The 17,784-nt window shown below is 42.7% G+C and overlaps 1 protein-coding gene across 1 annotated transcript; it reads left to right on the top strand.

Annotated features, from left to right (window-relative positions):
- Positions 1-1,568: 1,568 nt before the first annotated feature.
- Positions 1,569-15,960, top strand: phactr1 (phosphatase and actin regulator 1). Its single transcript, XM_034179383.1, is given in 13 exon segments — positions 1,569-1,733; positions 2,538-2,618; positions 2,818-2,940; positions 6,380-6,409; positions 6,412-6,582; positions 6,663-6,909; positions 7,006-7,178; positions 7,365-7,521; positions 13,715-13,770; positions 13,857-13,918; positions 14,612-14,752; positions 14,821-14,897; positions 15,689-15,960. Coding segments are annotated over 13 exon segments (1,473 nt in total). The 5' UTR covers positions 1,569-1,594; the 3' UTR covers positions 15,705-15,960.
- The last annotated feature ends 1,824 nt before the right edge of the window (positions 15,961-17,784 follow it).

Here is a 17,784-nt window from a genome sequence, read left to right as displayed (position 1 = left end):
GGTGTAACAGAGAAGAAGCTTGGAGAGGGACACAGGACCAGGACATTAAGGGCTTTAAAAATAAAAGAAGTTTAAAATCCACACGATATCTGACCGGGAGCCAGTGAAGGGAGGCCAAAACTGGTGTGATGTGGTCACAGTTTTTCTTGCCCAAAAAAAGACGAGCAGCAGCGTTCTGAATGAGCTGAAGACGGTTGAGAAGGCCCACTTCACATTGATCACAAATGCAATTTGTTTACTGCTGAGCTGCTGTGAGACTCTAAAGAGGAGGTCTGTCCCCAACACACAGCGGCGCCTTAATTTTGCTCAATAAATCAGCGTCAGGAATGTTCTGGGAGCCTGCATCAGCAACCGCAAAGAGCAGCATGAAGATGAGCGTGTGAGGTCATGAGAGGAGAAACGCTCGGTGATTCCTTCGTTTTCTTGGGGGGTGGAGCTTGTCCCAGTAGTTGACCACAAATACAAAAAATTTTTGAAAAGGAAAAATTAACCACTCAGATTAAAGGCACAATGACGTGATACAAACGTACACCTTGGTGAGATCAGACCTGAATTTCCGCTGTGAGACTACTGACGTATAACATCATAGCCTGCACTGAGCCACTCAAGGTCCTTTACAGTGATGCTCCACATTTGCGTGCGTGCACACACACACAGTGCGCTGCCATGCAAGGTGCCTAACTGCACACGGGAGGTGATCTGGGGACCTTGCCCAAGGGGCTGGAGTGATTTTTCTGGTCTGACAGGGACTCAAACCAAAGATCTCCTGGTCTCGATCCTGGTGTTTTAGTGGAGGTGGTGCTGGCCGGTGGGTGTGTGTGTAAGGGGGTTTGTGAAGGTGCACTTGTGCACCCGTGGAGAGCTGGAATCTGGTGGAATCTTGCAGATGTGCTGAGACTGGATCTGTTTTATTCTATGTTTTCAGTGAAGTTTGATCCTTAATAAAAAATGATGTAAGAAGCGGTTGTTCGGTTTTGTCAGGGGGATGTGCACTCTGTAAATCGACTGTTGTTGGATTTTGACTTTTTGGCTACAACAGCAATGTTGAAGTCGTGACTTTGGTCTGTGAGAACCACGGGTGGACGTTATTTTACAACATTCTGATGTTTTTAATAACCAGATGATGAAGTGCTGTGTCAGTTGCACATTTCTCCACCAAGACGCGGTAGACCCTTCAACCATCTCAACCAAAACCCCGCGTGGTGGAGTAAGTCCCTTTGGCTTCTCCCTTGTTTCACTTGGGGTCACAATTTATTTAGCACAAGTTTTGCACCAGATGCCCTGACACAAGTCCAGATTACATGGAAAAATGGGCAGGGGTGGTCTTGAACCGGGGACTGCTACCTGCGGGCTTGTTGTTAGTATTAAAATTTCAGGTAGACAATAGCTACAGGTGGGAAAACTCCTCAAAGAATTTCAAGGCATTACCTCTTATACTTTTCGAGATATGGCCCTTCTAAAAGAAAATAAGACTTTTCAGCTTCATTGTGACTAAAGTGAGGAAACGTCTGAATTGCGGTTTCATTCTGTTGTTTACTTTTGTCTTAACCGAGTTTCCTGTTTTTCAGCTGAGGAAGTGGAGCGGCTGGCGGCGATGCGCTCTGATTCATTGGTACCAGGGACACACACTCCTCCCATTCGGAGGCGGAGCAAATTTGCCACTCTGGGACGTCTGTTTAAACCCTGGAAATGGAGGAAGAAGAAGAGCGAGAAGTTCAAGCAGACTTCTGCAGGTGAGAACAGCGTCACTCCTCACTGCCACTCTGCTCCTTCCAGAAAGTGGGAGGAGCCTCAGGTCAGCTGACTGCTTGGGAGGTGATGGTTTATTGATTAAGTGGTGGGCTTGAGACAAGAGGATCCTCAGTTCAAACCCCGCCAGACTGGAAAATCACTAAGGGCCCTTGGCCATGGTCCTTAATCCCCATGTTGCTCCCGGTGTGTGTGTGTGTGTGTGTGTGTGTGTGTGTGTGTGTGTGTGTGAGGCATCAGTGTAAAGTGCTTCGGACTTCTCATTCAGATGGAAAAGTGCTGCAGAATTTCAGTCTATTCAGGGAATAACCCCTTGTGTCTGATGATTTGCAGACGTTAATGCTGGATTTTACTGTCGCAAATTGAGTTATTTTGCGACGGCTATTTGCGAGTATAATCCAGCATTAACATCCACAAATCATCAGACACAAGGGGGTTATTCCGACTCTAATCCAATTCCATCATCTGCACAGTTTATTTTTCTGTAAGTAATTCGGTCGGCGAAGCGTACCGTAGCAAAAGCGTCGTCGCTCCAGCGCCATTATTGACATCTGTGTAGCAAAGTGGTCAGGGTGCGGAGTAATACATCAAATGTGAAACGGTCGAATATTTTGCCTCCGTCAAATCGATATTTTATGGTTGTAAATCTCACACGATTAACCAATCAGCTTTGTGGAACAAATGTAATTGGATTAGAATTACCGTTTTAGTTGTACAAAAGCGAGACGCTGATGTACAATTCTGCTTTGTGTTTGACCCTTTGACCCCATCTCATCTCTGTCCCTCAGTGTTGGAGAGGAAAATGTCCACTCGTCAGAGCAGAGAAGAACTGATAAAGAAAGGAGTGCTGCAAGACGTTTATGACAAAGGTGAGGATCCAAAAAACCAAGTGTGACAAACGCGTTTGATACCATCGTCAAAAATCATTTGACTGTGATTTTGATCATATTTATATAGTTTAGTGGGCTTTGTTCTTTATTAAACAAAAAGCAGATCATTACTTCCTGTGTGCTTTAATGTTTTTTTTTCCTTTTTCTTCCATCCATCACTGACTTTCTGTTGCTGTAGACGTCTCGGCCTCAGTTGCGCGTGAAAAGGTGAATCTGGAGAACGGGCAGTCTTCAGCGCTTGGATCCAGCCTGTCCGAGCCTGATGGCGCTGAGCTCATGGACGGAGCCGCCTCAGCTGCAGGTACGGATCAGCGCTCACGGTGCAGGAACCAACATTAAAAACTGTTGCTTTCAGTTTGAGATCAGGTTTTTTTCAATGTTATATCAACCCAGACATTAGTCCACATAATACAGAATCAACGTGACTCTGAATCCTTACCGGGTGAGACCACAGGCAGCACCTTCTGAGTGCTCTAATAAGTGCTGCTGTAGTTTGTGATGGCACATGAAACATGAAAGGTCTGTGAGTCTTTGGGAGCATACTCAGAACTGATGAATGTTCATGTTACCCCAAGTCAGAAATATGTGTCAAAACTGAGGGACCATGCTGGAAGGAGACTAGTGAGGGAAGCCACCAAGACACTCAAACAGCTATGAAGGAGTTATAGGCTTCTGTGGATGTGAGTGGAGAAAATATGCAGGATGCATATTTTGTCTGTTGTGTCGCCGGTGACGCAGCTTTTTTTATTTTATGTTATTTATTTATTTTGAGATTTCTATTTAAATACTATCCCTTTCTGTAGTTGTGTATTTAACTAACTGTTGTTTACCGTTTCTGTACTCTGGCAAAACAAGGTCCTTTGGGATGAATAAAGTTGATCTTCTCTTCCTGATGAAGTGAAGAAGAGGAGTATCTTCAAAAGAAAATGCAAAATTTCAGCTGCACTTTTGGATACTCCAGCTGATTTGTTTGATTTTCCTCTTAAAAACCGCCTCTGCTCCACTCCATCATGAAGTTGTGAATGTTGCACCATTCCAAGTTTCTTCACTCAGATTCACAGAAGCCTATAGCATCTTGATGACTTCCCTCACTATTCTCCTTCCAGCATAGAAACTCCAATTTTGAGAACTGCCTACTTGGAACAGATTTACTATACAGTATTGTACTATTTGTATTTTTTAATGGTTGATGGAACTGAAGTCTAAGCTATATTCAGTGAGCTGGGAATGTTTGTGTTCATCCCCTGACTCTCAAGAAAACAGGATGTAAAAGTGATGATATAATCCTCATATTCAGAATAAATTGCCCCTGTCCCAACTTTTTTTGACTGTGTTCCAGACCTCAAATACAGGAATGGATGTCTATTAACAAATGAAATGAAACATGAAATATCTTGGGTTCATATTCAAGCCCAACTGATATTATCAGCCAATATGAGCCTTTCACAAACATAATGGTATTGATGCTATTTTTACCGATATGAAAAACACTTTCAGTGTTGGAAATGCTCTCATTTCATAGTTTTTCCAGCAGAGTTCATTGCTTACAATGCCATAAAGCATGGCTAGGACCCTATCACCCCTTGTTCACGTTAGCTACAAGAGACTGATACAAAGCGACCAGCTGCTATTTACAGTTGTATGCAAAAGTTTGGGCACCCCTGATACTTTTCATGATTTTCCTTTATAAATCCTTGGTTGTCTGGATCAGAAATGTTAGTTAAATAGAGCAGATGAACACACTGATATTTGAGAAGTGAAATGAAGTTTCTAGTATTTACAGAAAGTGTGCAATAATTATTTAAACAAAATTGGGCAGGTGCATAAATGTGGGCACCCTTGTCATTTTATTTATTTGAATACATTTAGCACTAATTATTGGTTTGTTAAGCTCATTGACCCTTGACCTCCTTACACAGGTCAATCCAAGCATGAGAAAGGGTATTTAAGGTGGTTTGCAAATGTTTCCCCTCTTTGCATCTCTTCTAATGAGTGGCAACATGGGAGCCTCTAAACAACTCTCAAACGACCTGAAAACTCAACATCTTCAACTTCAACATCACGGTTTAGGGGAAGGATACAAAAAGCTATCTCAGAGATTTCAGCTGTCACTTTCCACTGTGAGGAACATAGTGAGGAAATGGAAGACCACAGGCACAGTACTAGTTAAGGCCTGAAGTGGCAGGCCAAGAAAAATCTCAGATAAGCTGAAGTGAAGGATGGTGAGAACAGTCAAAGTCAACCCACAGACCTGCTCCAAAGACCTACAACATGATCTTGCTGCAGATAGTGTCTCTGTGCATTGTTCAACTATACAGCACACTTTAAAGAGATCCTGTATGATGCTGTAATGCAAAGGAAGCCTTTTCTGCATACACGCCACAAACGGAGTCGCTTGAGGTATGCTAAAGCACATTTGGACAAGCCAGCTTAATTTTGCAATAAGGTGCTGCGGACTGATGAAACTAAAACTGAGTTATTTGAACATGACAAGGGGCGGTATGCATGGCAGAAAAAGAACACAGTATTCCAAGAAAAACACTTACTACCTACAGTAAAATTTGGAGGTGGTTCCATCATGCTGTGGGGTTGTGGGGACAGTGCCAGTACTGGGAATCTTGTTAAAGTTGAGAGTCACATGGATTCCAGTCAATATCAGCAGATTCTTGAGCACAGTGTTCATAAATCAGTGACAAAGTTGAAGTTATGCCGGGGCTGGATCTTTCAACAAGACAACGACCCTAAACGCTGCTCAAAATCTACTAAGGCATTCATGCAGAGGAACAAGTACAACATTCTGGAATGGCCATCTCAGTCTCCAGACCTGAATATCATTGAAAATCTGTGGTGTGATTTTAAGCGGGCTGTCCATGCTCAGAAACCAACAAACCTGAGATGTTTTGTAAAGAAGAATGGTCCAAAATACCTTAAACCAGAATCCAGACTCTCATTGGAAGCTATAGTAAGCGTTTAGAGGCTGTTATTTCTACAAAAGGAGAATCTACTAAATATTGATTTTTTTTTTTTTTTTTTTTTTTTTTTTTTTTTTTTCTGTTGGTGTACCAAAATTTATGCACCAGCCTAATTTTGTTTAAAGAATTATTGTACACTTTCTGTAAATCCTATAATCTTCAATTTCAATTTATTTTCATTTATATAGCACCAAATCACAACAGAGTTGCCTCAAAGCGCTTCACACAGGTACGGTCTAACCTTACCAACCCCCAGAGCAACAGTGGTAAGGAAAAACTCCCTCTGAGGAAGAAACCTCAAGCAGACCAGACTCAAAGGGGCGACCCTCTGCTTGGGCCATGATACAACATAAATTACAGAACAATTCACGGACGAATATACAAGAAATGCTATTGGCGCACAGGACAGGAGGATCGCCAACACGAATACAACTCCCATCTCTGGATGGAGCTGCACCTTAAACAGAGAGAAAAAACAGAATCAGGCATCAGAAAGACAAAAAATACTGTATAATTGTCAGCATTAAACAACAAGAAAAACAGAGAAATACTAAGGTGATCGCTGGCCACTAGCCCTAAACTTCACTGAAAGACCCAGAATTTAGGTAAAGTTTCTCAGGTTTCATCTCAGGTTTTCTGTGGTACTGTGACCTTCCAGGATAAGTATCTGTGGAAGTGAGAATGTCACTTGAAAGTTAACTCCCCCCCTAGCAAACATGAAAACTCAATATGACAACTGGATGTTTGTGAATCCTTTATCCTCCTCAGGTACACTGGAGTACCAGACACCTGCTGAGGGGTGTGTCAACATGACCACCCCATGAAGTCCAACCAGACTCCACCCACAAAGAAGTCAACCGCATATCCAGGTGACGCCACTGAATCACCGCTGTCGAGACCGCCAACGCTAAACAAGCAGCCTCCTGCACTACCACCCAAACCCTTCAGCAGACTCCCCAACCACATTACTGGTGCGTGCAACGTTATCAGAGTTCACTTCCTGGTGCGACTCTCTGTTGACCTGTCTCTCGTGTCGTTCCTGTCCGGGCAGATGCTGCGCCCGTCAGGCTGCCGTGCATGTCGCCGAAGTTGTCGCCGCCTCTACCTCCAAAGAAGCTCATGATCTCCGTTCCCACAGGGAGCACTGAGTCTCCATCCCTCACCTTCCAGAAGTGCCACGCCCCGATGGGCGGACACTCTCTGCTGTACGGGACGTTGCCCGTCCCTCTCCACCCACCCAGCAGAATAATAGAGGAGCTCAACAAGACGCTGGCCCTCACCATACAGAGGTTCGAGAGGTAAAAAGCAAGGCTGCAAAGTCCATGTGGGTGTTCTGATCGGGAACCCAAGTCTTATTTAGAGAGCCTCTGACCTTTAACCTTTCCGAACCATAGCTCCATGATGCACGCCGTGCCCGCCATGATGATTGAGTGCGACGACGACAGAGAAAACTTTCCCAACGAGGCAGATTACGAAGAATTGCCCGGAATGTACAAAGATGAAGAGGATGATTATGAGGAGGAAGAAGATGATGAGGAGGAGGAAGAGGATGAAGCACTGTTTACAAGTATGTCTTTTTATTATTATTATTATTATTATTATTAATTGGCAAAATTTGAAGGTTTTTGTGACCCGTCATCAGTAATTACAAGGAAATTGTCTGACTTGATCCTGACTTCCAGAAATTTGAGATATTCACAGATTTGTAACAGACTAAAAGATAATAATTTCTCCGGTGTCATAACCGACGTAGGCACACTGGCCATGAAGGTTTTACGAAAAGACTCTTTGGCGATCAAGCTGAGCAACCGCCCATCAAAAAGGGAGCTGGAGGAGAAGAACATCCTGCTGCTGCAGTCGGACCAGGAGAGGATGGAGTCCCGACAGCAAACCGCTACCAAGCTGACCAGGTGACACGTCACTGCATGTCTCGTCAGACAGAAGGTGCCGTTAATACGTTAGCATTTTCAAAAATGGCTCCATGTCCAATTGTGAAAAACTTTCAAAACTGTCATGGAACCTGGAGCCATCTGACCTCAGAGGATGACAACAGTGTATCGACGTTCTGCTTTTCAAATGCACCGAGCAAACGTTACCAGAGCTAAGATGTTTGATTGAATCAGCGTATTAAGACCATCGTTCTCAGTGGACCAAATTTGTGTTTTTATATATTAAGTTGTCTGTCTGGTAAATAAAATAAATCAAAAACATTTTTTTTCAGGCAACTTGTAAAATTACCTGAAGATGTGCAGAAAGATTTTTATAAGCAAAACTGTAACTCTAAGCAGCGTATTTTTCAGAGTACAAGTCACACCTGTCAAAAAATGCCTCTTGAATAGGAAAAAAAAAAACAGAAGTTGCAACAGAGTACAAGCCGCAGATAGTTACCAAAATTAGTAAAAAACAAAACAAAACAAAAAAAACTAAACATAACTTATACTGCAGAAAATGTTTGTTTTTGTTTTTTAAAGCGTATTGTAAATTCCATTGCTCACAACGGAGGCACTCAGCTCACGCTTACTTTATGGCCCAGTTACACGGCATTTGACGATAGCTGAACGAAGGAAAAACGCTACAAAGTCAGAAATTGTTGAGAAAAGGTGGACAAATGAGCTTTCACTTTTCCCATCACCAAATAGCCTGCGACTCAAGAGCACAAAAGGAACGAAAGAGGAACAAAACGAAACCGAAGCTAACGTTGACCTCGATGCTTTAAATGAAACGTGCCTGGCTTTTTTTTTCTTCTTGCATTGTAGAAATGCGCTCTGTTCTCAAAATAGTAAAGCAAATGGCACTCACGTTTCCAGGTGTACAGCGGGACACACTGCTTCCTTGTCAGGGCTGAGAACATCAGATCACAAAGTTGAGAGTCCTTCTGTGTCCCCCTCCAAAAAAAAGTAGAAAATATTGCCATTTAAACTCACAAGCAAACTTCCTGTTTCTTGTTTCAGCATCGAGAGGGAGAGAGAGAGGGAGACAGAGGGAGAGAGAGAGAGGGAGACAGAGGGAGAGAGAGAGAGCGAGACAGAGGGAGAGGGAAAGAGAGAGCGAGGGAGAGGGAGAGAGAGAGCGAGACAGAGGGAGAGGGAGAGAGAGAGCGAGACAGAGGGAGAGAGAGCGGGACAGAGGGAGAGGGAGAGAGAGAGTGAGACAGAGGGAGAGAGAGAGTGAGACAGAGGGAGAGAGAGAGCGAGACAGAGGGAGAGAGAGCGGGACAGAGGGAGAGAGAGAGTGAGACAGAGGGAGAGCGAGAGAGAGGGAGAGACAGAGGGAGACAGGGAAGGACAGAGGGAGAGAGAGAGGGAGAGAGACAGGGAGGGAGAGGGAGACGGAGGGAGAGAGAGAGCGAGACGGAGGGAAAGAGAGAGGGAGAGGGAGAGAGAGCGAGACAGCGGGAGAAGGAGAGAGAGCAAGGGAGAGCGAGAGAGAGCGAGACGGAGGGAAAGAGAGGGAGAGCGAGAGAGAGCGACAGAGGGAGAGGGAGAGAGGCAGCGGGAGAAATAGAGAGAGCAAGAGAGAGGGAGAAGGAGAGAGAGCGAGAGAGAGGGAGAAGGAGAGGGAGACAGAGGGAGAAGGAGAGAGAGCGAGACAGAGGGAGGGAGAGAGAGTGGGAGACAGAGGGGGACAGAGAGAGAGAGAGGGGGAGACAGAGGGAGACAGAGAGAGAGAGAGTGGGAGACAGAGGGAGAGAGAGTGGGAGACAGAGGGAGACAGAGAGAGAGGGGGGGAGAGACAGAGGGAGACAGAGGGAGAGACAGAGAGAGAGAGAGCGAGACAGAGAAAGGGAGACAGGGAGGGAGAGCGAGACAGAGGGAGAGAGGGAGGGAGACAGAGGGAGAGAGGGAGGGAGAGCGAGACAGAGGGAGACAGAGAGCAAGACAGAGGGAGAGAGAGAGGGAGACAGGGAGAGAGAGCGAGACAGAGGGAGAAGGAGAGAGGGAGAGAGAGACAGAGAGAGAGGGGAGAGAGAGACAGAGGGAGAGGGGGAGAGAGAGACAGAGGGAGAGGGAGAGAGAGACAGAGGGAGAGGGGGAGAGAGAGACAGAGGGAGAGGGGGAGAGAGAGAGCGAGACAGAGGGAGAAGGAGAGAGGGAGAGAGAGACAGAGAGGGAGAAGGAGAGAGGGAGAGAGAGACAGAGGGAGAAGGAGAGAGGGAGAGAGAGACAGAGAGGGAGAAGGAGAGAGGGAGAGAGAGACAGAGGGAGAAGGAGAGAGGGAGAGAGAGACAGAGAGGGAGAAGGAGAGAGGGAGAGAGAGACAGAGAGGGAGAAGGAGAGAGGGAGAGAGAGACAGAGAGGGAGAAGGAGAGAGAGGGAGAGAGAGACAGAGACAGAGGGAGAAGGAGAGAGAGGGAGAGAGAGACAGAGAGGGAGAAGGAGAGAGAGGGAGAGAGAGACAGAGAGGGAGAAGGAGAGAGAGGGAGAGAGAGACAGAGGGAGAAGGAGAGAGAGACAGAGAGAGCGAGACAGAGGGAGAAGGAGAGAGAGACGGGGGAGAGGGAGAAGGAGAGACAGGGGGAGAGAGAGAGAGACAGAGGGAGAAGGAGAGAGAGACGGGGAGAGAGAGAGGGAGAGAGAGAGAGAGCGAGACAGAGGGAGAAGGAGAGAGAGACGGGGAGAGAGAGAGGGAGAGAGAGAGAGAGCGAGACAGAGGGAGAAGGAGAGAGAGAGAGAGACAGAGGGGGAAGGAGAGAGAGAGCGAGACAGGGGGAGAGAGAGAGAGAGAGCGAGACAGAGGGAGAAGGAGAGAGAGAGGAGCGAGACAGAGGGAGAAGGAGAGAGAGAGAGAGAGACAGAGGGAGAAGGAGAGAGAGAGAGAGAGACAGAGGGAGAAGGAGAGAGAGAGAGAGAGACAGAGGGAGAAGGAGAGAGAGAGCGAGAGAGAGGGAGAGAGAAAGCGAGACAGATGGAGAGGGAGACAGAGGGAGAGAGAGAGGGAGACTAGGGATGGGTATCGAGAACCGGATCCTTTCGGGTATCGTTAAGAAATTATTCGATCCACCGACATCAATAAGCTTTGTGCTTAACGATTCTGTTATCGGTCCTTCAGAGTGGCCATTGTTTTGGGGGGTGTTTGTCAGGAAAATGATAATTTCTCTACATTGATTACAGACCCTGCAGCGGATCCATAATCAACTTTTCTACAGCGCAGCTTTGCTTTGAACCTTGAACCAATCGAAGCAGTGGTTCGCAGATTGAAGCAATGCTTCGACCTATTGCTTCGATTATTCTTTCTTTCTTTCGCTTAATTTTCCCCCGCTAAATCCCTAAAGAGCATACATCTGTGAGTATTATTTACCTTTTCTATTTTAAGCCGACCTGTTATGGTCTTCTGAAACAGTTGATAGATGTATTTTAGAACTTAAAAACGGGAGCGATGCTAACGCATTAGCATGTCTATGGCATTTTCAGTGTTAAAAGTTAGCATTAAGCAGTTGCAGCTGTCAAGCGTTTGTTGTTGTAAAAGAGTCAAATGTATTACAAATTGTAATATTTTTTGAATTTATTTTTGTTTATATATTAATAATAATAGCAAGAGTCAAATGTATTACAAATTGTAATATTTTTTTAATTTATTTTTGTTTATATATTAATAATAATAGCAAGCACAACAATAATAGTAATAATAACTAATCTAATGATTATATACAATTTTAGAGAGACAAAAAGAACCTGAATAAAAACACAACAGAAAATATAAAACCAACTAACAATGAACATACAACCCCTGGCAAAAATTATGTAATCACCGGCCTCAGAGGATGTTCATTCAGTTGTTTAATTTTGTAGAAAAAAAAGCAGATCACAGACATGACACAAAACTAAAGTCATTTCAAATGGCAACTTTCTGGCTTTAAGAAACACTATAAGAAATCAAGAAAAAAAGATTGTGGCAGTCAGTAACGGTTACTTTTTTAGACCAAGCAGAGGAAAAAAATATGGAATCACTCAATTCTGAGGAAAAAATTATGGAATCACCCTGTAAATTTTCATCCCCAAAACTAACACCTGCATCATATCAGATCTGCTCGTTAGTCTGCATCTAAAAAGGAGTGAACACACCTTGGAGAGCTGTTGCACCAAGTGGACTGACATGAATCATGGCTCCAACATGAGAGATGTCAATTGAAACAAAGGAGAGGATTATCAAACTCTTAAAAGAGAGTAAATCATCACGCAATGTTGCAAAAGATGTTGGTTGTTCACAGTCAGCTGTGTCTAAACTCTGGACCAAATACAAACAACATGGGAAGGTTGTTAAAGGCAAACATACTGGTAGACCAAGGAAGTCAAAGCGTCAAGACAGAAAACGTAAAGCAATATGTCTCAAAAATCGAAAAATGTACAACAAAACAAATGAGGAACGAATGGGAGGAAACTGGAGTCAACGTCTGTGACTGAACTGTAAGAAACCGCCTAAAGGAAATGGGATTTACATACAGAAAAGCTAAACGAAAGGCATCATTAACACCTAAACAGAAAAAAACAAGGTTACAATGGGCTAAGGAAAAGCAATTGTGGACTGTGGATGACTGGATGAAAGTCATATTCAGTGATGAATCTCGAATCTGCATTGGGCAAGGTGATGATGCTGGAACTTTTGTTTGGTGCCTTTCCAATGAGATTTATAAAGATGACTGCCTGAAGAGAACATGTAAATTTCCACAGTCATTGATGATATGGGGCTGCATGTCAGGTAAAGGCACTGGGGAGATGGCTGTCATTACATCATCAATAAATGCACAAGTTTATGTTGATATTTTGGACAATTGAAAGGATGTTTGGGGATGATGAAATCATTTTTCAAGATGATAATGCATCTTGCCATAGAGCAAAAACTGCAAAAACATTCCTTGCAAAAAGACACATAGGGTCAATGTCATGGCATAGGGTCAATGTCAATGAGCAGATCTGATTTGATGCAGGTGTTAATTTGGGGGATGAAAATTTACAGGGTGATTCCATAATTTTTTCCTCAGAATTGAGTGATTCCATATTTTTTTCCTCTGCTTGGTCTAAAAAAGTAACCGTTACTGACTGCCACAATCTTTTTTTCTTGATTTCTTATAGTGTTTCTTAAAGCCAGAAAGTTGCCATTTGAAATGACTTTAGTTTTGTGTCATGTCTGTGATCTGCTTTTTTTTCTACAAAATTAAACAACTGAATGAACATCCTCTGAGGCCGGTGATTCCATAATTTTTGCCAGGGGTTGTAAATAAATACATACATACAGAAATAAATGTTTCCTGTGAACATCTAGTGACTCTTACACCTCCATTTCATCCCTGTCTTATTTAATGACAATTTGTTTCGGTCAAACCATATTTTCAATGTGTTAATTTCTTCAGTGATTTCCTCCAGAACTATCTGCCAAACTAGAAAACTGCTGCATCCTAATAAGAGCAGAATACTACTGGAATGAATTTGAATAAGTTTTTTTTTTTCCCCTCACTAAATGGATGCTGCACTCACTGCAGTTTATTGTCTGGAATAATCCCAGATTGCATTTCAGAGCTTCTAGAATTCAAACATTTTCATGCAGGTGGTGTTGGGGATAATTTTGGGTTTCAGCTTTTTTTGTTTTTCACCACTTTCATCCCTGAATATGTGAAATCATGAGTCACTTTTGTGCGGATTAAAGTTACTAACTGGGACTCCTGTCTTGTTGCGAGAAACAAGAATCGGCCGTTCTGTTCACACAGCTCCAAACGCTGTGCGGCTCTCTGCCGAGTCAAGTTAGAATGATAGAATCCAGTCAGAATTAACTTCAAAGCAAAACACCGTTTTGTTTATTTTTATATGTCCAGAGATCAAGGATACAGTGATCAATTTCATATTTATTTACTTTAAGACTCAATGAAATACATAGAAAACCTGTAAAGCCTACTTTTAGTACAAAATTCACAAGAGGTATTGATAAGGGAATCGATAAGGAATTGGATCGATAAGCAGAATCGATAATGGCATCGATATCGATAAAATCTTATCAATACCCATTCCTAGTTGTCAGTGTTGAGTTTTTGTAGACATCTGCAATGAGTGTAAACTACAAACACAGTCATTGGAGATGTCTTCCAGCTGGAATAACGTTTGTGATTTTCAGGCGCTTGAGTCAGCGGCCAACAGCTGAAGAACTGGAGCAGAGGAACATCCTCAAACGTAAGTCCGACTGCACAGAAGTCAAATACTGAATCCTCGCCCCAAATCATCTCGATTTTCTTTTCTCTCGCTCTCTTTTCCATCAGCTCGCAATGATCTGGAGGAGCAGGAGGAGAAACGAGAGATCAAGAGACATTTATCCAAAAAGGTGCCAAAAGTCTGCGGATTTACAGATAAATTTACTTTCACCACATTTGAACAAAACTGAAGGGAAAAAAAAAACCCAAATTCTTAATGTTAAATGTGTAATTTATTCATTACAATTTCACATAAACTTTAGAAATATGTTTAAGGTGTAGTTTTTGTTTCTTTGTTTTTGTTGATTCAAAAAAATTAACAAAAAAAAAAATCAGATTTTTCTTTTTCTTTTAACCTTTATTTAAGCAAGTTAGTCCCATTGAGATCGAGATCTCTTTTATAAGGGAGACCTGGACAATTATAAAGTTTCCAATCAACCAAACCTGCATATCTTTGAAAAAAAAATTCAGTTTGGTTGTAATGTTTAAGTTTTCATAAATTTTGAGTATGAATATTGTAATAAATGTTGAGTCATGATCAGGTCACATTTTTGATATGTCTACTGGTTTAATCACTCCCTTATTTGTAATATTTACACACACTTAGAGAACTGCACATTTTTTAACATTTGCACTTTTAAATTGTTTTAATTTTGATAACACAATCATTCATAAAACAGTGTTTACGCCTGCAAGCAATTGTTTTGTAGTATTTATTGATGCAAAAAAAAACCTTTTATTTACACAGCAGCACGCTTCACTTTCGCCGGTGCGTTTAATGCCGTCTGACCAAAGACATCGTTGAAATTTTAATTCCTCCTCAGCTGAGCCAGAGGCCGACTGTGGAGGAGCTCAGGGAGGCCAGAATCCTCATCCGCTTCAGCGACTACGTGGAGGTCGCAGAGGCTCAGGACTACGACCGGAGGGCAGACAAGCCGTGGACTCGGCTCACGGCGGCTGATAAGGTCAAACATTGTCAATGCAAAACCATGTTATTTTGTGTTCATTAAGTAAATGTTTGCATCTCCTTCAGGCTGCCATCAGGAAAGAGCTGAACGAGTTCAAAAGCACAGAAATGGAGGTTCACGAGTCCAGTCGTCATCTGACCAGGTAATATACATGTCCGCTACTGTGGGCCCCACTGTGCACCCAGAGAGACACCCAGTGCAAGAGCCTATGCTAATTTCCATTCAGCACCCACTAAAGAACAATAACACACTCATGTGGGCATGCTGATCTAAAAAACAAATAATAATAATAGTTTTGGTATGTTCAGATCCAAAACTGGTGTTTATTGTCCAACACCAGAACGTGCTGGTGCCTCAGCCCACCAAAAACCAGGTCTACAGTCCACTGTCTTACATAAGCAGCTTCACAACATGTGTACCACACACCTGCACAAAGAATGTTAGCTAAAAGTAAATGATGTGACTGCACTGAGTTGGTACAAAAACATTCTGCCTCTGTAATTTTCAGAAACCGTAAACATCATGTGATCAGTCTCTGTAGGCTGAGCTGTCCTTTAAGAGAAAAGATAGCACGCTAACAAATAACCTGAAAGCAGTCATTAACAAATACTTTAAGTGAATGCTCTACAAAATGCGTATTTGCCACCGTGAGTCTTCCGACCTGTTAGTGAGGCTCAATAAAGAGTCGGAGATTCTTTTCCAGTCTTCAGGCATCGACTCCAGCAGCGTTTCTCAGGCATTTGAGCAGGTCCTCTTCATAAGTGCTGAAGTTCTCTGGGACGTCTGTCTGTATGTTTTGTGTCTGTCGGTGTCATTCAGCCACACAGATCTATAGCAAAAGCAACAAAGTTCTGAACAAACCAAGATCTCAAACTGAGCAACACTGAAATAAGTAACAGCTGTAAAAACTGTTATTTCTCTGTTTCTTCACAGGTTTCATCGACCATAAAAGCCATCAGACCTCAGCTGTATTTTTATACACCTGAAAGGCCGCTGCCATGTTCTGCTAACTGCGTTGAATTCAGACTGATCGGCTGTTACAATCCTGTCACAGAGAACTGGGCCCACAGGTACCGATGGATTCAACTCTCGACTGGTTGTCCCGTCAGTGGAGATTTTACAGACTTCTTGATATTCAGAAGCTTTTAAATAACTTATTATTATGAAGAGGTGAGGATGTGTTTACTTTGCAGCACTTTCAGTTTCGTCTGCACTTGGAACAAAACTTTTCTGGAACTCAAACTGAAACATGAATCTGTGCCAATGAAAAGGTTTCGTAACCTTTTTTTTTTTTTAATTGCCCTTTACGTCTTTACTGGACTTGTTTTTACTCGGTGGGGACATCTATGACATTGTTTTTGTCATATAAATTTGTTCGATGCAGCTGAATTTTGAAGGAGCGTAACAGCCATATTGATGTTTTAGCAACAAACAAGCAGATGTTTCCCCAAAACTATACAACTACAACAGCAAGCTAGATAAATATATCCATTGTAGATGACAACTATACTTCTCTCTTATGACCCCAAATCAGAAAAAGTTGGGATGGAAAAAGGAAAACAAATAATTTATATGGTCAACTTAATGTAATTTGTTAATATACATCATTCCTACATTTCAGACTCGTAACACCCCCCCCCCCCGTGTGTGTGAGTGAGCCCTGTCTTGTTTTCGGTCGCCAAAAATGATCCAAACACGGGTCCCAGAGTGGATAAATCTTAAAACGCTGGATTTGCATCTCTGCGTGTTTCTGACACAATCATGTGCAACTCACTAGTGTCGCAGTATTATATCGCTATGAGCAAGAAAAATTTGCAATGTCAATTTTTTCCAATAATGTGCAGCCCTAACAAATGAAATGAAGTTGACCAGAAAAAAATGAAATATGTTGAGTTCATTCTATCTCCAATGAAGCAGAAGTGAAAGTAAATACAACAATCACTGCTTTTATTTAATTTTTTTTTTTTTTTTTTTTTTTTTTTGAGGTTGTGATATAGATGTGGGTGGTGCGTTCATGTGCCATGGTTTAGAAGTGACAAAACTTTCGTGATCATGTCAGGAGGTTCAACAAAGGAAAAAAAAAAAAAAAAAAAACACCTGTCCCACTATGGAATGGGTCCCCCCCAACATGACTTCAGTGTAGATGAAGGTGAAACTCTCAGCATGTGAAGTAACCACCAACAAATCCAGACAAAAGGTCACAGTGTTCACAGCGTTAACAATTTAATCTCAACAGTGGAAACGTCCACTGTGATTAATCAGCTCACCTGAGAAGACAAAGTGCAAAGAGACTCAGGAAGCTTTAATATCAATTTGTTTGGATTAAAAAAAAAAAAAAAAACTGTTGCCAGAATGTGATCCATGATGCTTCTTCTGCATGTTTGGGCCCAAAGCTCAAAGTGGCTGATATGATATTTAAAGGAAAAAACCTCAGACAATAAAATCAATCTGCAGCTTTTCTTCAAACTGCTCATATCTACTCAAACTTTTTGGTTAAAAAACAAAAACAAACCATTACTGGGAATGTTTTGAGTTTTCACATTTTAATTATATACGAGGTCTCTTAGATAATAAACCGACCCTTTTATTTTTATTTTTTTAACTATATGGATTTGAATGACATGCGATTACACCAATCATGCTTGAACCCTCGTGCGCATGCGTGAGTTTTTTCCACGCGTGTCGGTGACGTCATTTCCCTGTGGGCAGGCCTTGAGTGAGATGTGGTCCCACCCTCTCGGCTGAATTCCTTTGTTTCACACGCTGCTCGAGACGTCGCGCGTTGCTTTATCAAAATTTTTTTCTGGACCTGTGAGGAATATCCGAGTGGACACTATTCAAGAAATTAAGATGGTTTTCGGTGAAAAGTTTAACGGCTGATGAGAGATTATGGGGTGTTTCTGTCGGTGTAAGGACTTCCCACGGAGCGGACGTCGTGCAGCGCTTCCAGGTGCCGTCGTCGGCCTGTTTCAACCTGAAAACATCCTAATTTAAGGCTTAATTCACCCAGGACGTCATGAGAGAACAGA

The sequence above is a fragment of the Thalassophryne amazonica genome, chromosome 10 (genome assembly GCF_902500255.1).
Source record: "Thalassophryne amazonica chromosome 10, fThaAma1.1, whole genome shotgun sequence".
NCBI lineage: Eukaryota > Metazoa > Chordata > Actinopteri > Batrachoidiformes > Batrachoididae > Thalassophryne > Thalassophryne amazonica.
This window is presented reverse-complemented; position numbering and strand designations above follow the sequence as displayed.